This window comes from Dendrobates tinctorius, unplaced genomic scaffold, assembly GCF_039654945.1.
Source record: "Dendrobates tinctorius isolate UK_male_01 unplaced genomic scaffold, ASM3965494v1 ptg000003l, whole genome shotgun sequence".
NCBI lineage: Eukaryota > Metazoa > Chordata > Amphibia > Anura > Dendrobatidae > Dendrobates > Dendrobates tinctorius.
The window spans coordinates 19750488-19773625 of NW_027361671.1; the positions used below are offsets into that span (position 1 = coordinate 19750488).

The following is a 23138-nucleotide window of genomic DNA, read 5'->3' on the forward strand; positions in this document are numbered from 1 at the left end:
TGTTACATTGTTGGGCTGTTATTGGAAGGGGGAGTTTTTCGTTCATAGATGTTTGCCAATCTGCTATTCTCTATCTTGTGCTTTCTTTGAGGCTTTCAGTTCCTTCTAAGAATGGGTTGTCGGTGTTCCTTCTAAGAATGGGTTGTCGGTAACTTGTCAGGTTTTGATTTTCAGATACATTATTTGGACTATTTTTTATTGGTCCGGGTGATTCAGCTTGTTGCGAAACCAATAAGAAACGAGTGCGGTTAGCTGAGGAAGTGGTGCAGGGGCTCCAGAGGTGGGGGTCTAGGCGTTATCACAGTTACATTAGGCCTCGGGAGCTAGGTGCAGATTTTCAGAGCTGAGGGAAATTGTTGGGAAGTTGTTTATTGTAATTAGGCTGGTGTTTTAAGCCTTGTGTTTTTGTTTCAGGTTCTAACCCGCTGTTGATTTGGATTCTGTGCCATTCGTATGTACATTGGGGAGCTTTATGCACTGATGTGAGGGAGGAGGGTAGAGTGCTCAGATTATCCTAGGAGCACGGCGGTGATCAGGTGGCTTGGTTTTAGGGGAATGGGTTGGAACAAGGTGTTACAGGAGATACATAATAGTGCTCGATTGGATAGGGCTCCTGATATTCTGGTATTATATTTCCGGGGTAATGATCTTGGTGTTCGGCCTTTTAGGGAGTTGGGTAAGGACATAAAGCACGATTTTCTACGGCTTTGGATGTCGTTTTCGTTGATCATCACGGTGTGGTCAGAAATAGTTCCGCGTAAATGTTGGCGGATTGCGAGGTCAGTGGAGAAGATCAATAAGGCCAGAATTAAGGTGAATAGGGTGGTGTCTAGCTTTGTTTGTAAGAATGGGGGATGTCGGTTTGGCATTTTGAGTTGGAAAAAGTTGAGGATGATTTCTGGTTGGCAGATGGGGTCCATTTGAATGCAGTGGATAGTGACCTTTGGGCACTTGGTCTGCAGGAGGGTATCGAAAGGGCCATAGCATTTCGGCTTAGGGGGGTCTCGGGCATTTGAGGTAGACAAAGGCCCTCGTTGTAGCAGTTGGGGGTTCCTTGAAGTTGGTTATAAATTGGACATAGATTCCTCAATTTGTACTTAAAATATGGTTCTGGAACTGGTGAATTTTAGAGGGGGAATTACGGCAAGGGTTTGTCGGATCCCCAGGAAGTTAAGTGAACAATGGAACCTTTGTGGTTATGGTGCTCCTGAGCCAGTGGGACTGGGAGTAATTTATGGTATATTTTATGTTCACATTTTATGTTTGGTAATCACCAGAGTTCGGGAGCTTCAAGGACCCCTCCCAGTGTGTTATGTTATTTTGTATTTTTATCATTGTATGTTTGTTTAAATAAAGGCTGCTGTGGCCATAATTATCCAAAAAAGTTATGGTTTCTTTGTTTTATTTTATGGGGTATTAAGAGGGTGGAGTTATAATTATGCAGATTAATAATAAGACGTCTTATCCCACCCAGTGTTATGAATACATTGAAAATATATGTAGTATTTGTTTTCACTTATCCTCGTATAACCTTTGTAATATCACTTTTTTTGCACAAATATATATATATATATATATATATATATATATATATATATATACCCCGTATTTTTCGCTTTGTAAGGCCCACTTTTTCCCCCCCAAATTTTGGGGAAAAATAGGGGTGCGTCTGCGGATATACCTTATCTGTGCTGCCGCTGCGGATGTCCGGTGCTTTCGGCCGTGCTCTGTCCCCCGGTAGCCGCTGCCGCGCTCTGTCCCCCGGCGCTGCTGCCACACTGTGTCTCCCGGTGCTTGCCAAGATCTCCATCTGCGCATGTGTGGTGGCCATTTTCCCGGAAGGAATCCACAGCACAGGCAAGCATGGATGGAATGGCAGAGCCCCCCACGCAGCACAGGACAGAGCGTGGCGACAAGCACCGGGGGACACAGCGCGGTGGCAGCACCCGAGGGACACAGTGCGGCGGCAAGCATCGGGGGACAGAGCGGGCTGCAGCACCAGGTACAGAGAGCGGTGACAGCAACACCCGGCAACACTGGGGACATAGCACAGCGGCAGCATTGGACACCCCCAGCGGCGCGCCACACATCAAAACACCTCCTCATCCCAGCAGCAATGTTCCTTTCCTGCCTCTTCCAGCAGCTACCCTGGGACCCCACTTCGCCACAGCCACCACCCCCCCGGTAAGAAATAAGACCCTTGGATTATAAGAAGCACCACCATTTTATTAAAAAAAAGATTTTTCCTATTTTTCTCCTCGAAATTTGGGGTGCGTCTTATAATCCGGAGCATCTTATAAAGCAAAAAATATGGTGTATATATATATATATATATATATATATATATATTATAGGTGTCTGAAAATTGCTGTTTGTTTGTTAATATGTACAGGGCTCTAACCCCTCAGTGAAATCAGAATCGAAGCTGAAGTCTATTATATACTGGACTTTGAACCTTGGGTCTATGCTCAGAACACTATGAATACATTTTACAATCTGTTGGTGACATGGTGATAGAGAGTGTACATTCACTTCATCCTCTGAGCTAATTGGTCATAGTGGAAGAAAGCCTAGTATGATTCCTCAATTTACGTTTCTAAAGCTTTCTTGCTTGTCATTGTCTTGGGCCTTCTGGTTAAATGGTTGAACAGTTTCCAATATTCTGTTCTGTTTTTTATTGTGCATCAGTCGTCCTTCATCACAGTGAATGAGCCGCGGGGTAGAAACCAGTCATTGCCTGTCATACTTCTGAGGGAGAAAGGCACTTATGGAAGCGTGACTGTGACTTTTGAGGTAAGATCAGCTTCATCGGTCTGAGGATTTGTTTTGACAACTCAGCGATATCGTTAAATGCTAAAACTTTCTTCTCTTCATTCAAACTGTTGTCCTGCTTAGGGAGTCCCAATTTACCAGTATTTAAAGTGAGTACCCCTTTAAATTTTTCATTCTTTGTTTCATTGCAGCCATTTGGTAAATTCAAAAAAGTTAATTTTTTTCTCATTAATGTACTCTGCACCCCATCTTTACTGAAAAAAACCAGAAATCTAGAAATTTTTGCAAATTTATTAAAAAAGAAAAACTGAAATATCACATGGTCATACGTATTCAGACCCTTTGCTCAGACACTCATATTTAAGCCACATGCTGTCCATTTCCTTGTGATCCTCCTTGAGATGGTTCTACTCCTTCATTGGAGTCCCGCTGTGTTTAATTAAACTGATAGGACTTGATTTGTAAAGGCACACACCTGTCTATATAAGACCTCACAGCTCACAGTGCATGTCAGACCAAATCATGAGGTCAAAGTAACTGGCCAAGGAGCTCAGAGATAGAATTGTGGCAAGGCACACATCTGGCCAAGGTTACAAAAGAACTTCTGCAGTACTCAAGGTTCCTAAGAGCACAGTGGCCTCCATAATCCTTAAATGGAAGAAGTTTGGGACCACCAGAAGTCTTCCTAGACCTGGCCGTCCAGCTAAACTGAGCAATTGTGGAGGAAGAGCCTTGGTGAGAGAGGTAAAGAAGAACCCCAAGATCACTGATGCTGAGCTCCACAGATTCAGTAGGGAGATGGGAGAAAGTTCCACAAAGTCAACTATCACTGCAGCCCTCCACCAATCGGATCCTTATAGCAAAGTGGCCCAACGGAAGCCTCTCCTCAGTGCAAGACATATGAAAGCCCGCATAGAGGTTGCTAAAAAACACATGAAGGACTTCCAGACTATGAGAAATAAGATTCTCTGTTCTTATCATATGAAGATAGCACTTTTTGGTGATAATTCTAAGTGGTGTGTGTGGAGAAAATCATGGACTGCTCATCACCTGCCCAATACAATCCCAATAGAGAATCATGGTGGTGGCAGTATCATGCTATGGGGGTGTTTTTCAGCTGCAGGGATATGACTGGTTGCAATTGAAGGAAACATTAATGCTGCCAAATACAGAGATTTCCTGGATGAAAACCTCTTCCAGAGGTCTGACTGGCCCAGCCAGAGCCCTGACCTAAACCCAATTGAGCATCTCTGGAGAGACCTGAAAATGACTGTCCACCAATGTACACCATCCAAACTGATGGAACTGGAGAGGATCTGCAAGGAAGAATGGCAGAGGATCCTCAAATCCAGGTGTGAAAAACTTGTTGCATCATTCCCAAGAAGACTCATGGCTGTACTAGCTCAAAAGGGTGCTTCTACTCAATACTGAGCAAAGGGTCTGCATACTTATGACCATGTGATATTTCAGTTTTTATTTTTTAATAAATTTGCAAAAATTTCTACATTTTTGTTTTTTTCTGTCAAGATGGGGTGCAGAGTGTACATTAATGAGAAAAAAATGAATTTTTTGCGTTTACCAAATGTCTGCAATGAAACAGTGAAAAATTTAAAGGGGTCTGAATACTTTCCATACCCACTGTATTTAAAATTATTTATATAGCACTATTAAAGGAAATCTGTCACCTCATTTCTGCCCTATGAGCTGCGGCCATCGCCATCAGGGGCTTATCTACAGCATTCTGTAATGCTGTAAATAAACTCCCGATGTAACCTGAAAGATAAGAAAAACGAGTTAGATTATACTCACCCGGGGGTCCGGTCCGATGAGTGTCGCGGTCCGGTCCGGCGCCTCCCATCTTCTAGCGATGACGTCCTCCTCCTTACTTCTGCCGCGGCTCCTGCGCAGGCGTACTATATCTGCCCTATTGAGGGCAGAGTAAGGTACTGCAGTGCGCAGGCACCGGACCTCTCTGACCTTTCACTGCACCTGTGCACTGCAGTACTCTGCTTTGCTCTCAATAGGGCAGATATAGTACACCTGCACAGGAGCCGCGGCAGAAGTAAGGAGGAGGACGTCATTGCTAAAAGATGTGAGGCGCCACACTGGACTGCGACACCCATCGGACCAGACAGAACCCCCGGTTGTGTATAATCATAAGTCGTTTTTCTTATCTTTCAGGTTACATCGGATGCAGTGGCCGCAGCTCATAGGGCATATATGAGGTGACAGATTCCCTTTAAATACACAGCACTTTACAAACATAATCATTACAAGCATCATCGCTATCCCCGATGGGGCTCACAATCTAGATTCCCCATCAGTAGTATGTCTTTAGAGTGTGGGAAGACATACAAACTCCTTGCAGATCTTGTATTTGATGGGATTTGAACCCAGGACCCCAGCGCTGTAAGACTACAGTTCTAACTACTGAGCCACCAATTCAGTTTTTGCTGTATCATCGATTCAAAATAATAAAAACTCAACTATATTGTGTTTTAATGAGGGGCAAAACTGCAAAATTAACAAGTAAATCTATTTATTTCTTCTTTTTCACAAGCACCATCCTATTCTCCCTCTACTAATGTACCTATACCCGACATTGCCATTTCTGTGTGTGGCTCCACTATTACTCCCCAGTAACATGCCCGCTGTCTTGGGGTCATACTTGATTCCAAGCTTTCCTTTGCCCCCCACATTCGATCACTGGCTCGCTCTTGTCATCTGCACCTCAAAAACATTTCTAGAATTCGACCTTTTCTTACTTTTGAGTCTGCAAAAACTCTTACTGTTTCTCTTATTCATTCTCGTCTCGACTATTGTAACTCTCTTCTAATCGGTCTCCCTCTTACCAAACTCTCCCCTCTCCAATCTGTCTTGAATGCTGCAGCCAGGATCATATTCCTCACCAATCATTACACTGATGCCTCTACCTTGTGCCAGTCATTACACTGGCTACCCATCCACTCCAGAATTCAGTATAAACTTATTATCCTCACCCACAAAGCCCTCCATGGCTCAGCACCACCCTACATCTCCTCCCTTGTTTCAGTATACCACCCTACCCGCGCCCTCCGTTCTGTTGATGACCTGAGGTTAGCATCCTCAATAATCAGAACCTCCCACTCCCGTCTCCAAGACTTTACACATGCTGCTTCGGAATGCACTTCCCAGGTGAATACGATTAGTCCCCAATCCCCACAATTTTAAGCGTGCCCTGAAAACGCATTTATTCAGACTGGCCTATCACCTCAACACATTAACCTAATCTATCCCTGTGTGGCACAGCCAAAAGTTTTACCATAACCAGATTCCCCGCATCATATTCCCACATGCTTTATGCATCCATTAGCCCTCTGTGTCTGTACTGTTACACACTTAACATTATGGCTGGGCCAAACAATCAGGGCAATTGTTACCACCCACCTTTCGTGTCCACCTCTTTCCTCATAGACTGTAAGCTTGCGAGCAGGGCCCTCATTCCTCTTGGTATTTGTTATAATCTATGTGATTATTGTTATGCTGTAATGTCTATTGTCTGTACAAGTCCCCTCCGAAATGTAAAGTGCTGCTGAATATGTCGGCGCTATAGAAATAAAATATATTATTATTATTCTACATCACTCAATGTATCCACTCACACCAGTCTTCTTTAGGGATCAAGGACTACTTGCACATGCATGCTTGTTTTCGAACAGTTAGGCAAGTTGAAAACTAGACATAGTCAGGCGTCTCCTGGACCATTAGATTATCACATGATTGTAAATATATACATATTAGAGTCTTAGTTAACCCCTTTCTGACATCAGATGTACTATCCCGTCCATGGGACCCGGGCCCCTATGCCCATGGATGGGATAGTACATCTAGCGCAATCAGCGGTGCCCACGTGGTGAACGCCGCTGATCGCGGCCGGGTGTCAGCTGATTATCACTGCTGACACCCGGCACTATGTGTCAGGGGCGGTCACGGACCGCCCCCAACACGTTAACCCCTTGCACACCGCGATCAAACATGATCGCGGTGTACCGGGGGTTAAAGGGAAGCATCGGCAGGGAGGGGGCTCTCTCCGTGCTTCCCTGAGCCCCCCACAGCAGCGCAATGTGCAGCGCTGCTTCGGGGGGCTCTTTCCCTGCAGGTCCCCGGATCCAAGATGGCGACGGGGACCTTCGGGGGCCTGCAGGGAGCTGGCTTCCTCAGTGCCTGCAAAGCGCAGGCAAGGAGGAAACCTGCACACTGCCTGTGACAGATTGCTGATCTGTCACAGTGATCTGTGATGTGACAGATCAGCGGTGTCCCCCCTGGGACAACCTAATAAAGTTAAAAAAAAGTGTAAAAATAATTTTTTAAAAATCGCTAAATAAATTTAAAAAAAAATATTCCCTAATAAATTCATTTTTTGGAAATAAAAAAAACAAACAAACAATAAAAGTACAAATATTTGGTATCGCTGCATCCGTAACGACCTGCCCTGTACAACTGTCCCATTAGTTAATCCCTTTAGCAAACCCCTTAAAAAATAAAAATAAAAAACGAAGCAAAAAATAATGATTTATTATCATACCGCCGAACAAAAAGTGCAATAACGCGCGATCAAAAAGACGCATATAAATATCCATGGTACCGCTGAAAATGTCATCTTGTCCCCCAAAAAACGAGCCACCACAGAGTGTCATCAGAGAAAAAATAAAAAAGTTATAGCTCGCTGAATAAAGCGATACAAAAATAATTATTTTTTATATAAAATTGTTTTTATTGCAAAAAAGTGCCAAAACATAAAAAAATGACATAAATGAGGTATCACTGTAACCGTACTGACCCAAAGAATAAAACCGCTTTATCAATTTTACCGCACGTGGAAAGGTGTAAACACACCCCCCAAAAGAAATTCATGAAACGCTTGTTTTTGTTCATTCTGCGTCCCAAAAATTGGAATAAAAAGCGATCAAAAAATGTCACGTGCCTGAACATGATGCCAATAAAAACGTCAACTCGTCCTGCAAAGAATAAGACCTCACATGACTCGGTGGGTCAAAATACGGAAAAATTATAGCTCTCAATATGTAGTGATGCAAAAACTAAAAACGTCTTTTAGCGTATGACAGCTGCCAAACATAAAAACCGCCATAAATAGTAAATCAAACCCCCCGTTATCACCCCCTTAGTTAGGGAAAAATAATAAAATTAAAAAAATGTATTTATTTCCATTTTCCCATTGGGGCTAGGGTTAGGGCTAGGGTTAGGGGTGTGTTGGGTTTAGAGTTGGAGTTAGAATCGGGGGGTTTCCACTGTTTGGGCACATCAGGTGCTCTCCAAACGCAACATGGTGTCTGATCTCAATTCCAGCCAATTCTGCGTTGAAAAAGTCAAATGGTGCTCCTTCCCTTCCAATCTCTGCCATGCGCCCAAACAGTGTTTTACCCCCACATATGGGGTATCAGCCTACTCAGGACAAATTGCAAAACAACTTTTGGGGTCCTATTTCTCTTGTTGCCCTTAGGAAAATAAAAAATTGGGGGCAAAAATATCATTTTTGTGGGAAAAAAATATGATTTTTTTATTTTCACGCCCTGGCGTTATAAACTTCTGTGAAGCCCTTGGGGGTTCAAAGTGCTCACCACACATCTAGATAAGTTCCTTAGGGGGTCTAGTTTCCAAAATAGTGTCATTTGTGGGGGGTTTCCACTGTTTAGGTACATCAGAGGCTCTCCAAAGGCAACATGACACCCGCAGAGCATTCCATCAAAGTCTGCATTCCAAAACGTCACTACTTCCCTTCTGAGCCCCGACGTGGGCCCATACAGTAGTTTTCTCCCACATATGGGGTATCAGGGTACTCTGGACAAATTGGACAACAACTTTTGGGGTCCATTTTCTCCTGGTACCCTTGGGAAAATAAAAAAAATGGGGACTAAATTATCATGTTTGTGGGAAAAATACGATTTTTTTATTTTCACGCCCGGGCGTTATAAACTTCTGTGAAGCACTGGGGGAGTTCAAAGTGCTCACCACACATCTAGATAAGTTCCGTAGGGGGTCTAGTTTCCAAAATGGGGTCCCTTTTGGGGGGATTCCACTGTTTAGGTACATCAGGGGCTTTCCAAACGCGACATGGTGTTCGATCTCAATTCCAGCCAAAAAAGTCAAATGGCGCTGCTTCCCTTCCCTTTGCCATGCGCCCAAATAGTCGTTTACACCCACATATGGGGTATCAGCGTACTCAGGACAAATTGCACAATAACTTTTAGGGTCCTGTTACCCTTGGGAAAATAAAAATTGGGGGTGAAAAGATCATTTTTGTGGAAAAAATATGATTTTTTAATTGTACCGCTGTACGTTATAAACTTCTGTGAAGCCCTTGTGGGTTCAAAGGTCTCACCACACATCTAGATAAGTTCCTTGGGGGGTCTAGTTTCCAAAATGGGGTCACTTGTGGGGGGTTTCCACTGTTTAGGTACATCAGGGGCTCTCCAAACGTGACATAGTGTCCGATCAGAATTCCAGCCAATTTTGCATTGAAAATGTCAAACGGTTCTCCTTCCCTTCTGAGCTCTGCCATGCGCCGAAACAGTGGTCCCCCCCCCACATATCAGGTATCAGCGTACTCAGGACAAATTGCACAATAACTTTTCCAGTCCAATTTCTCCTTTTACCCTTGGTAAAATAAAAAAAAAAAATTGAACCTGAAATATTTTTTTTGCGAAAAAAAGTTAAATGTTCATTTTTTTTTAAATATTCAAAAAATTCCTGTGAAGCACCTGAAGGGTTAATAAACTTCTTTAATGTGGTTTTGAGCACCTTGAGGGGTGCAGTTTTTAGAATGGTGTCACTTTTGGGTATTTTCTATCATATGGACCCCTCAAAGTGGCTTCAAATGTGATGTGGTCCGTAAAAATAAAATGGTGTTGTAAAAATGAGAAATCGCTGGTCAACTTTTAACCCTTATAATTTCCTAACAAAAAAAAATTTTGGTTCCAAAATTGTGCTGATGTAAAATAAACATGTGGGAAATGTTACTTATTAAGTTTTTTGTGTGCCATATCTCTGTGATTTAAGGGCATAAAAATTCAAAGTTGGAAAATTGCGAAATTTTCAAAATTTTCGCCAAATTTCCTTTTTTTCACAAATAAACGAAATTTTACCACTAACATGAAGTACAATATGTCATGAGAAAATGATGTCAGAATCACCGGGATCCATGGAAGCGTTTCAGAGTTATTACCTCATAAAGGGACAGTGGTCAGAATTGTAAAAATTGGCAAACCACCCTTGGGGGTAAAGGGGTTAAATGAAGGTCATGTAAAAGGCTGTTTTCACCTTCTCAAACTGGAACTTACTGCTTCCCAGCCTGCTGATTTCCAGGTTGCTGGATGGGTTGGTGCTTTTTCTTGAGAGACATTTCAGACCAGCAGTAGCCTCCCGCTTTTCTGCTTCATGCAATTCTGCTCTATGAGGCAGTCTTGCAAGCACAATGGGGCCGGAACGATGTGACTAGGATTAAGAGCATCAGAATGTGCTCCAAAAACCTCTGTCAGCCTCAGTGCTTTGCACACAAGCTCCATAGAAAGGAGCTTGTGTGCACTGCATATGTTTGACCACTTCTCTTGGCAGCCATGCAGGTCTGGTGGAATGTGCTGTGAATAATAAGGTTATGAAAGAAGACATATTAGCAGGACTGGGTGGAATTTAAATACCTATAAATATAAAATACCTAACGGCGCTAAGCGCAAGACCTTAGAGTGCATAGCAGCAAGTAATAGGACAAAAAAACACTCAATTAGTCCAGAAACATATAAAATAAAAATATATAGGGTTAACTTGCGCTAAAGTGTACACAGGTTATATGCAAAATATCCAGCTAAAACAAGTACAACGACCCCATGAGAGGGCGAATTACCTTGAATAAACTTTAGTTGGCAAGGGAGGAATTATATCGAGAAAGAGAATCTTCAGGAGTGAATCCAAGGGAAAAGGTCCTTTCCACTGATAATCAGTCGCTCTGAGATAACAGTTGTCTCTGATGCAAACAAGGGGGTCTAATCTCCCTGCACGCCGCTGTCCCAGCCGGAAACTAGCGTGCGGCTGGAGATATGAAGCGACAACCTATGCAGCTTACAGACGCTGCATAAGGGGCAAGCCTGCAAGGTCCAAAAACGTTGCAGGACCTTGCGTGACGTCAGTCACGTGATGTGTCATGTGACAGGCAGAGAATAGCTAAGGAGCGCTGTGAGAGCCAAAAACAGGCAGAATTTAAATACCCACTTCAGATGAATTACCCTTTCCTTCACCTAGCCTTGGTGATGTAGGACCTGGAAAAGCAGGTTCCAGTACAGATAGTACTGAGAGTTTTTTTTTTGTAATTCTTTATTTTATTAATAAAGAGAGATTACAGCAATACAAAAGCATGACATGTTCAAATTTTGAGGTACAAGTCTGTATGTAGAATTACAGAGCATTAATTATACAGTTTTACTCTTTTCAAACAATATAACACTTAACGAGGTAAATAACCTAACTAAAACTAACCCATTACATAGGCAGGTATCCTTGATGCTCTAGGCCATACTTTACAAAGGAAAACAAGCTCTTGAGGTTCTCCGATAAAAATATTAGTGAAGAGGCCCGGTGAACCGCCCCCATCAGAATGTCGCCTCAGCCGATACAACGCTCTCTCATGCACGTCTGTTGTAATTATGACCTTAGATAGTTTGAAGAAATTGGCTCAGTGGCCCCCAGGGCTCAATCACTCCTCGCTACTTACTGAGAGTTTTTTAATGGGCCTTGGAATGGCCTAGTTACAGCAGGCCAGCTGCCTCATTTAGGATCTGTTCAGAGAGGTGGAAAGACCTGTATGTGCTGACCAGTCATGTTCAGGTTCTATCAAGCTCTGTGGAAAGCTTTTCTTTTCCAGTACTGGTGATGGTGAACCAGTACTGCTGTGTGGATTGTTTTTTGTTTATTTTCATTTTTTTATGCCAAGGAGAGGCTGTTTTCTCTTTCTTTGGAGATTTATTGACTTTAGTAAACCTACCAGTTTTCACCAAGCTGCTTTGTGCCGGTACCTGCCTCAAGCATTTCCAGAGTGAGTGATCCCTTACATTAGCGGGACACATGTGCACGCTCATGGATGATTGGTATACAGTTCAATGCTTGTATTCAAGCCCCCGTGCTGCAGAACTGCTAACTACTGGACCATCTTGCTGTCTAATATATTATTAGTTTAAGGCTGGGATCACACATGCGAGGAATGCGGCCAAGTCTCGCATGTTAATACCCAGCACTCAGGAGTGGAGCATGCGGCTCCATGTATTGCTATGCAGCCGCACGCTCCGCTCCCGAGTGCCGGCGGCAGTGTCGGGTATTAATATTCGAGACTCGGCCGTATTCCTCCCATGTGTGATCCCGGCCTAAAAGAGAGAATCTCCACACAAATACTCATTTTGTGGTCTGGATAAAAAACATACCACTAGGAAAGTGAATTTATTAACACAACATTTACCATTGTGGAGATCTTTGTGGAGAATTTTGAAGCAGATTTGTCTGTTCTACTCAGCTGTGTTCAATGTTAACTGGAACTAAAAAAACTTTATCTCCGCTCTTGATTGATTGGACCAAATTTGTGCTTTTAAGTATACACATTGATTGGGAATTTTAAAAAGAAGAAAAAAACATGAAAAAAATAACTTGCAAATGTACTATATACAATACATGTGGACATCCAGTACTGATGAGACCATTGATGCCAGTTATTGAGTGCAGCAGTCATGTGCCAGACTGGCGGACTGAGCATCTTTCCTGGAAGATCAAAGAAGGATTGCTACATTTTTTGTATTAACTCTCTTAGACTACCCCTTATAAGGATGTTCTCAAGTTTAAAAGTTATCCTCCATCCATGGGATAAGGAATAACTTTCCTATCACTGGGGGTCCAACCACCATGGCCCCTACCGATCCTGAGGCTTAATGGGCAGAAGCCAATCATGCGCACTACTACTCCAAATCATTCTCAATGGGAGTGCAGAAGATTGGATAGGTGATAACTTCTAATCTGAGAACACCCCTTTAACACTAGACAGATTTAACCAGACGTGACACATTCTACACAATACTGGATAATAATTGATGGCACGCTCTAAACCATTTCATGTCTTATATGGCTATCAGTGGTGAACCTCAAGAACCCCCTCTTTTAGTGAGAATTGAGAGGCGCTAGCAAAAATCACCCTGTCTGTGATGGCCCTGGCCCATGAATACATTGCATCGAGGACCACCGCTGACCTTTTCTGTGCAGCAGACACAGCTTTCCCCATTGATAGCAGCTGGTTGACAAAGTTTTGTTGCTGTAAATTTTAGACATTTCAATTGAAATGTAAACTGAAGTTGTTTTCCTGCACTGTGTATAGTTCACATATTGTAGCCACGTACTTTACCAATGTGTATATATTATCGGTAGCCTCATAATTATTCCGACATAAAAAATCACTTTTGTTTATTTTAGAAAAGGAGAATTTAAAGAGTTTATATGGAGAAAAAGAAAATTTCCCCTTGGGCTTGGAGCTGTAAATAATAACAAATTAAGCAATAACAACTTGCACAGACTTGGATCAGGCGTAGGCCACTCATTGCTTACACAGAAAGGGAAGACATCAACGTTCCACCACCATCTGGACCGCTGCTGCCTGTGATTGACTGCAGCGGTCAAGTGACTTGAGCAGCGTGCCATCGGATTAATTTTTATGACGGGTCACTTGACAACTACATCAATTCTCAGGCTGCAGTGGTCCTGTTGCTAGTGTAATGGTGGTGTCTCCTATTAAAGGAAAAAATCAGTGAGCCTAAAGTATGATTTGTAGTGCCAGTAGATCATACAAAGCAGTCAAAGCAAAAATCAAGTAGGTATATTCAGACACCAAACTGCACATCCAAAAGTCTAGAACTTTATGACAAAATAGAAAATAAATAGAGCACAACAAAAAAAATATGAGAATATACCAATCGGTGTACACAGCTAAACGTAACAATGTCCATTATGAAGGACAAGGTTGGCCGCGTCCTCTAAGCAATAATTTTGGATCCAGATACAGATGCATCCGGATGAAGCCAATAATAAATAAACGGGTCATATAAATGAAATATACTTGTAATTAAAAAGTACAATGTAAGCCTGCAAATAGTGTAGAGCACACATGCCATATGAGGTTATAACCTAAACCTGCAAGGGGTGAGCGATTCAATAGGTAATAGCAGAAACAAAATTCCTAACAAAAAGTAGAGAACACAAGTGCACAAATATCACGTCAAATAAAACAATGATATTCCGCGCATATGTAAGTCTACCATATCTAGATAGAGGCGGTGGGGATAGAGCCCCTATTGAACCTCTCACCCCTTGCAAATTTATACTATAACACACGGTATGTGTTCTATACACTATTTGTAGGTTTACATTGTACTTTTTCATTACATGTATATTGTGTTCATATTACTCCTTTATTAATTATTGGGATGCAGCTTTATTTGGATTTCATAATTATTATTAGAGGACATGTTAGACCTTGTGTCCACTACGTTGTCCTTCGGTATGCTGAGCTTTATACAGCGGTTGGTGTTTTGTAATGTTTTTATTTACTTTTATGTTGTAGTAAAGTTTTATGTTTTTGGATGTGTAGTATTGTCTTTGTATAGACCTTCTTGTTTTTTACCTTCCTGTGTCAGTACAGATCACAGAGCCGCCTGCGCTGGATCCAAGTTGGTATCGGTCAGTGACTGTCAGTTGGTTTGTTGTTATTACAGTTCTAAGGAGCTGGACAAACTTACTTTTTTTCAAAGACATACCTTTTAAGCTAAAATCCTCATCTTTCATGGTATTTTGAATTGGTGTCGCATTTCTTAGGTAAATCTACAAGAACAATATTTGATCTTTTCACATTTGCTGTTTTTAACAGATAGATGGAGGGCCAAATCCAGCTGAGGAAGATCTAATTCCAGCTAAAGGAAACATTACATTCCTGAGTGGGAGGTCAATCTTCATTTACAACCTGACAGTTTTAGACGATCAGGTAAGATAAAGAATGAATCACTTGATATTTGCATAGTGACCAGTGCAGACGAAGACGTTATTTTCTGCAATAGCAATATTAAATTTAATATTAAGAAATAGATTGTTAAACCTCAATGTTGGATTTGGATTTTGCATAAGCATTTGTCTCTTGAAGTTGCTGATGCAGAGACCAGGGGAAAGTGCTGACTGAAAGAATATAAAGAATGGCTGTAACTTCTAAGTATTCAAAATAGGATGAAGTTATCAGTGGAGAATCACAAAAGTACTCGCCTGATAAATCCCATGCTGCTTCGGTGATACAATCTGGTGGTCCCCATCTGCCTTTATTTACCCACTTATCCACTGCAGTCAATCACTTGCCTCAGCAGTCACATGTAAATTAATTTTCATCCTAAATGCCTATCTATTTAATGCCATAATCTAAACTATTTTCTAATATACTGTAATTAAAAATTCCATATCAATCCATAACTACACTAAGTGCTTTTCTTTTTTTTTAAATTTTTTAAAATTCCTTTATGACACTTAATTTGCGTATCACCAGTGCACTCAAACAAAGCGTCATCAGGGGGCAGAGACTGCGGTCACAGCCGCGGCCTCTGCCCCCTCCCTGAAATGAAGCATCCTCAGTGACCTTCCTTTCAGGGGCTGGGCTCTGGGCTAGTCCCTGCTCTGTCATGATTCGATGTGCACAATGACACTGAACTTGCTCACTGACTCAGATCAGTATTAACAAGCCAACAACAGAGTGCACTGTCAGTGCTCGTTGTAAGGCAAATACGCAGCTTACAAAGACCAGCTCCATCCCTGCAAGTAACTGGTTTTCTCGCCGGGTATTCTTATAATAGTGGCCGCAACCTTTGCACCCTGATGACGCTTCGCTTGAGTATCCAGCAAACACTGGATTAGTCTCAAATGAAGCATTATCACAACAGAAATTATAAGAAAAAAAAGCAGTTGGATAATGTAGTTAGGGAAGGATAGGGAATTTTTACTTAAAGTGTATTAGAAAATATATTAAATTATGACATTAAATAGATAGGGATTTAGGAGGAAAACTAATTTGTGCTCTGGACCACTCTTTACTGTATCATTGTTCAACTTCAGGGTGTGTCCTCATCTGAGACCTGCATGGCATATCCACAGGATAGATCTAAAAATTTCAAGTCCTGTGTCCAACACCGAAACAGGGGTCTTTCATGTGTGCTTAGCTGAATTCATATTTTCTATAAAATGAAGAGATTAATACATTTGCAGATAACCTCTAGACGGTCTGATTTGTTTCATTAGTAATCACCGATCAACTATATATAAGTCAACAGCACCCTTGCACTGCTGTTTTCAGAGGCTGAAAAGTACTGATAGGATAAAATCGTTTTATCCCATACACCCTCATTTGATTACATAAGCCCTGATTACAGGGAGCGATGTGTTGCAGATGATAATGGCTTTTTTAAAGTCATCATAAGTGATCCAGTTACTCGAGAAACAAGTGTTTTATTTGATCATTTGGTGACCACCGGCATGATGGGATATCAGTTTCTCTAAATGACTCAAGACTCACATTTATTAGACATATATGACATACATTGTGCTCTTGCCATAAATCTCTAAGATGAAAGTACAGGTTAAGCAGTAATGTAACAGTAACAGACTAAACAAACATAAAAACAGTATTATTACTTATTTTCTAATTAGATCTGAAATCGGTGTAGACGTGTTGGAGCACAATCAGCGCACTTGATTTGTTAATAACGGGAGATATTCTCATATTGAAATGCATTAGATTTTTGTTTTATTCATGAGCTTCCTAATGTAATTAATATCCATCACATAAATATTCATTGATCCACAAAACAGCTGCATTCACTGCTTTGTTTAAACATTTCCAGCATGTTTCTCAATAGTCTTTGTTCAATTGTATCAAAATACTGATTTCCTTATTTGCCAATTTCTTAAAGGGCATTTGTTATTAATAAGAAGCCTCCTAAATCGCCTATGTGGGCATATAGGCCATAGAAAACTGAATAAAATGATATCTTGATATTTGTTGTCCAGTGTCTTACTCCAGAGAACTTCCTATTTTTCTTAATATCTAAATGAGCTGTTAAACCCTTTATGACATTAGACATATAGGTATTTTAGAGGTCGCCTCCCCCTGTTTGCTGCGGGTTCCGGCGATGAACCCGCAACTTTTCTGAACCCTAACAGCAACGGGTGGAATCGAGATCCACCCGCAGCTGTTAAAACATTAAATTCCGCTATCAATCTCTGACAGCAGTATTTAACATGCCCACTCTGAAAGCGCGTCACAATCCCCACCCGTTGGTGCCCGTGTCACATAACCGCTGGTTGCTGATGGGTTGGCATAACAACCCGGGGCCTGCAGGAGACCCTTGTGGTTATCATTACCGGATAGCTATTAGCGTTGCCCAGTGGCCGCCACTCATAGCCTGATGCGCATTTTAGCTACACAAGCGATAAGAAGATCGCAGCTTTTAGTCTGGTCTCCTATGGAGACCATTGAAGCCAGTAAAAAGTAAAAAAAAATGTTTTTAAGAATATAATTAAAAAAGTTTAAATCACCCCCCATTTGCCCCATTCAAAAGAAATTAATGAAAAATACAATATTTGGTATCTCCGCATTCAGAATCGCCCGATCTATCTATATATAAAAAGAATTAATCCAATCGCCAAAAGGCGTAACGAGAAGAGAATCAAAACGCCATGATTAGGTTTTTTTTGGTCGCTGCAACATTGCATTAAAATGCAATAACGGGCGATCAAAAGATCGTATCTACACCAAAATGGTATCAATAAAAATGTCAGCTCGGCGCGCAAAAAATAAGCCCTCACCCAGATCCTGAAAATTGGAGACACTATGAATCTCAGAAAATGGCGTCTACGAACTCATAGTGACCTGAGAAGCATAATGTCAGGTCAGTTTTAGTATTTAGTGAATATGGTTAAAAAAAACAATTGTCAAATTGCACTTTTTTTTGCAATTTCACCACATTTTGACTTTTTTTCTCGTTTTCCAGTACACTATACTGTATGGTGAAACCAATGGTGTCGTTCAAAAGTACAACTCGTCCCACAAAAACAAGCCCTCACATGACCAAATTCTCAGAAAAAATAAAAAAATTATGGCTCTGGGAAGAAAGGGAGCAAAAAATGAAAACTCAAAAATGGAAAAACACAAGGTGGTGAAGGGGTTAAGGTCTATGGGCTGTACATAGATTTCCCTGAGAATCTGCCTCCGGAGCTTATTTTAAATGAAAGGCAGCATTACCAGTGTGAGACATGTAGATCAGGAGAGCAGACTGAGTTATTACATGTCTCACACTGGTAACTTGACCTTTCATTTAAAATACGCTCTGGAGGCAGATTCTCAGGGAGATCTATGTCCGGCCCATAGATCTTAACCATTCATTTACATATTAAGAAAAATATGAATTTCTCTGGAATGAGTCATCAGATCACTGATATCATAAGGTATCATTTTATTCATATTCCTAAGATCTACATGCCCATATAGACATCTTAGGAGGGGTGATCCTATTGACATATTTTCTTTCACAATTTCTGGCATTTAGCCTACTCATTTCTTAGGCCATTTGTTTGTCCATTAAACTTTATGGGCATATTGGTGTATACACAGAAAACACAGCAAACATGGTGTGAATGGAATCTGACACATACAGTGCTAATGGTATGAAATTATAATATGTGAGCAGGTAACTGATGACGATGCTCAGTCACATTTATTTGCATTTACTTAAAGGTTTTTTTCCAATTTAATTAAAGAGCAACCTTCATTGTAATTCTAATATTATACATGAACAGAAGCAACTTTGTAATATATCTTATCAGAAAAAAAGTACTTCTTTATCCTCCTGGACTAAGCTTTCACTCTGAATTAATGAGTAAAATGTGTAAAATCTGTATTCATTGAAGATAGATATTCACATTACTGAGATAGGAGAGGGCAGTTGGTGCTTTTAAAATTCTATGGAGTAGGGAGGAGCTAGAGACAGACACAGACAATCTGCTGCAAGTTCCATAGATCTGTATATGCACCAACTGTCATCTACCTAATAATAGGAAATTTGTATTTCACAGAAGATAGATTTTAACCTTGAATTGAGGATTTTGAGAATGGACGATCAGTCCTGGCCGAGAAACAAGCAGATTTCTCTAATAAGATATATTACAAAATTTCTTATTTTCCTGTATACTATTGATTTATGGGAGAAATAAAGGTCTGTCTTTAAAGGTTTATTTCCATAGTTCTCTAAAATAGTTTTGCTTTTATTTTATAGATACCTGAAAATGATGAAAACTTTACTTTAAGACTTACAAACGTATATGACGGTGCAGAAGTCAACACTACAAAGAGCACATTGCTGATAAATATAAAAAAAAATGATAGCCCGGTGCGATTCAGTCAGAGCTCTTACATAGTACCCGAGATAGAAGATGTGATCATTATTCCTGTGATCCGTGGAAAGACTCTTACTGATACTGTTGTTGGTTCTGATGACTCTGAAGTCTCCATCAAATACAGAATCATCACTGGGAACTCATCCTCTAGCGCACAGCTCAAAAATGACTTCATAGACCTTCAGCCAAATAATACAATTATATTTCCTCCAAAAGTTCAGGAAATTACACTAAAATTTCAAATTATTGATGATGCAATCCCAGAAATAGCAGAGTCCTTTCAAATTGTTCTGATGGAAGAATCCCTACAAGGGGACGCTGTTTTACAATATCCAAGTATTGTCTATGTCACCATTGAACCCAATGATAAACCCTATGGTGTTTTGTCCATAAACAGTGCCATTCTTGCACAGATAGTAACTATTGATGAAGATAAAATATCAAGGTAAAGTTTTAAGGTTTTTTATTTAAGGAACAACCTGCTTTGTGACAGAATTTAAGTGGCCCTCCACCCTGATATCTAAGAGTGATGTTGCATTTTTCATGTATATTCACCTTACCTTGTGCTTCACGTCTGCCTTTTGCTGCCTCCTCTGTTGAGACTGATGTTCTGGTCCTCCAGCATCCAAGATGGCCTCCGCAGTGGCATTGAGAGAGTGGTAAGTCTGAACCATGCCTCCACAGCACAGACAAGACAGAAGATGAGTTGTTCAGTCTTACCACTGTGCTGCCCTGCCACTACGGAGGACATCTTTCAAAGAGAAAAAATATTCAACTCATCCATACATGGTTGTCCAGTTAGAAAATAAAAGTTTTTTTATGTGTTTAAAATCTGTGAACCCTTCAAAATATTTCACATTTCTTACTAAATTTGACCTGAAACTTCATCAGAAGTCCCAAAAGTAGGTAAAGAAAAACAAATAAGTCAAAAATATTATCCAATGAAAATGATCCAACATCATATGTACATGAGTGGCAAAAGTATGTGAACTGTAATGCAACAGTGTCCACACTGTCCAGTGATGAGTCAGTGACCCAGCAAAAAAGTTCAAAGCAAAACGTGTTTTAATGTCCAACTCACAGAAATACACAGCATACGATATGCTCCGAATCGCAGCCGGGAAACAAGATCGTCCATAACTGGGAACGCGCCATGCACGCTGAGGGGTGCCAGGCCTGTTGGCTCCACTTGTCTCTGTATTGCTTCACACAGGTTGGCTCTGCAGAACCTTCTGCTCTGCACGCTTGCAAAACCAAAACTGACACACCCAACCCTCTGCTGCAGGGTTTTTCTTACAAAGGCAATATTGAAAACCCAGGCCGGGGGAGGAAACATACCACCCAGCTACCTTCCTGTATTCCATTTAAAAAATAAAAGCCCATGGCAGGTTTTCCTAAATCCAGAAAAATATCAGCAAATTGTAAAGGAAGATGTCAGGTCATCCGTCCGAGCTGAATCTCAAGAAAATTTGGGTGATTCACCAAGACACTGATCCAAAGCACACAAGTCTTTCTACAAAAGTATGGTTAAAGTATTGGAATGGCCAAGTCAAAGTACTGACCTTAATTCTTTAGAAATATTATGGAAGGATCTGAAGTGACTTGTTCATGGGAGAAAACCCACCAATATAAAGATAATTGAAATTATTTTATAGGGAGGAATGAGCAAAGCTTCCTACAAGCTGATGTGCAGTACTATTCAACAATTACCAAAAACATTTAGTAGCAGTTATTGCTGCACAAGGGAGTTACATCAGATACTGAAAGCAAAGGTTCACATACTTCAGGCTTGTGATATTGAATCTAAGTCTAAAATTTTTTGACTCATTAGTATAATTTGGTTCTCTTTATCTTCTATTAGGACCTGTTGAAACATCTGTTTTTGTTTTTGGTCAAATTTAAGGGTTTACAAACTTTCAAGCGCCACTGTATACAGCATACTAATATAGTTTAATTATCAAATCTCTAATAAGTGCAGATTCTGGGACTTTGTACACACGTGGTCAAAATTGTTGGTACCCCTCGTTTATTGACAAGAAAAACCCACAATGGTCACAGAAATAACTTGAATCTGACAAAAGTAATAAGAAATCAAAAATCTATGAAAATGAACAAATGAAAGTCAGACATTGCTTTTCAACCATGCTTCCACAGAATTAAAAAAAAAAATAATAAAACTCATCTAATAGGCCTGGACAGAAATGATGGTACTCCTGAAAATAATGTGACAAAAGGGACAGGTTAAATCAAGGTGTGACCAAGCCCTTTCTTTGTCTTTGATTCAAGTGTGAAAGGTAAGGGGGCTGGCTTAGCTATTGAAAAAAGCCAGTCGACCTGACACTTTCATAAACATCACTAGTCAAGCATCGACTTAAGAAGTTCTCTCCTATATTAATCCCAACCATGTCATTTTAGGTCCATTATTAAAAGCTGATCAATATACTCGCCATGTTTTTGCATCACCACATTTTGAGAGATATAATTTTTCCATATTTTGGCCCACAGAGTCATGTGAGGTCTTGTTTTTTTGCGGAACCAGTTGACGTTTTTATTAGTACCATTTTCGAGTACATGACATTTTTTGATCACTTTTTATTATGATTTTTAGGAGGCAGAATCAACAAAAAACAGCAATTCATGAATTTCTTTTGGGTGGGGTGTGGTAAAATTGATAAAGCGGTTTTATTCTTTGGGTCAGTACGATTACAGGGATACCTCATTTATATAATTTTTTTATGTTTTGGCGCTTTTATACAATAAAAACTATTTTATATAAAAAATAATTATATTTGCATTGCTTTATTCTGAGAGCTATAACTTTTTTATTTTTTCGCTGATGATGCTGTGTGGCGTCTCATTTTTTTGCGGGGCAAGATGACGTTTTCAGCGGTACCATGGTTATTTATATCTGTCTTTTTGATCACATGTTATTCCACTTTTGTACGGCGGTATGATGATAAAGCATTGTTTCTTGCCTCGGATTTTTATTTATTTATTTTTATGGTGTTGACTTTTCTTTATTTAGGAATTTTTAAAAAAAATATTTTTACACCTGCTAATTTTTTTTTTTTTACTTTGTCCCAGGGTGGGACATCACTTTATAGTGTCAGATCGCTGACCTGACACTTTGCAGAGCACTGTGTCAGATCAGCGATCTGACAGGCAGTGCAGGAGGCTTGCCAGAGCCTGCTCTCAGCAGGCACTGACAAGCCACCTCCCTGCAGGACCCGGAAGGACCCCGCGGCCATCTTGGATCCGGAGGCCTGCAGGGAGGAGGCCCTCGGAACAACGCAATCACATCGCGTTGTTCTGAGGGTGTCAGGGAAGCACACAGGGAGCCGCACTTAGTGCCGGGTGTCAGCTGTGATAATCATCTGACACCCGGTCGCGATCAGCCGTGCTCCCCCCGTGAGCGCGGCTGATCGCGTATGACGTATTATCCCGTCCATGGGCATTAAGGTCCAGGGTACATGGACGGGATAGTGCGTCATATGTCAGAAGGGGTTAAAGATGCACCAAATTCATTAAGACTCAAATTAAAAAAAAGTCAGTTTTGTTGAACTGAACGGAGGCTCTTGTATTCGAAGGAATCTGAATGATTTGTTTTAGTTTAGCAAATGTTACTGAGTCAATATTTTGTGATAAATTTATGGGCTATTGGGAAAAACATTGAGTACTAAAGTAAATATACAATGGCATGTAAAATTTTGTGCACCCCTGGTCAAAATTGTTGTTATTGTGAACAGTTAAGCAAGTTGAAGATAAAATGATCTCTAAAAGGCCTAAAATGTAAGATGACACATTTCCTTTGTATTTTGGGGAAAAAAATATTTTCATCTTTTACATTTTAAAAATTACAAATA

The 23138-nt window shown here is 40.7% G+C and overlaps 1 protein-coding gene across 1 annotated transcript in view; it reads left to right on the forward strand.

Annotated features, from left to right (window-relative positions):
• Positions 1-23138, forward strand: part of ADGRV1 (adhesion G protein-coupled receptor V1) — a 732030-nt gene that overhangs the window by 58092 nt on the left and 650800 nt on the right. The window contains exons 6-8 of the mRNA XM_073580638.1: positions 2689-2793; positions 14717-14830; positions 19155-19720. Of these exons, the coding sequence (XP_073436739.1) occupies positions 2689-2793; positions 14717-14830; positions 19155-19720 (785 nt within the window). The remainder of the gene's footprint in view (positions 1-2688; positions 2794-14716; positions 14831-19154; positions 19721-23138) is intronic.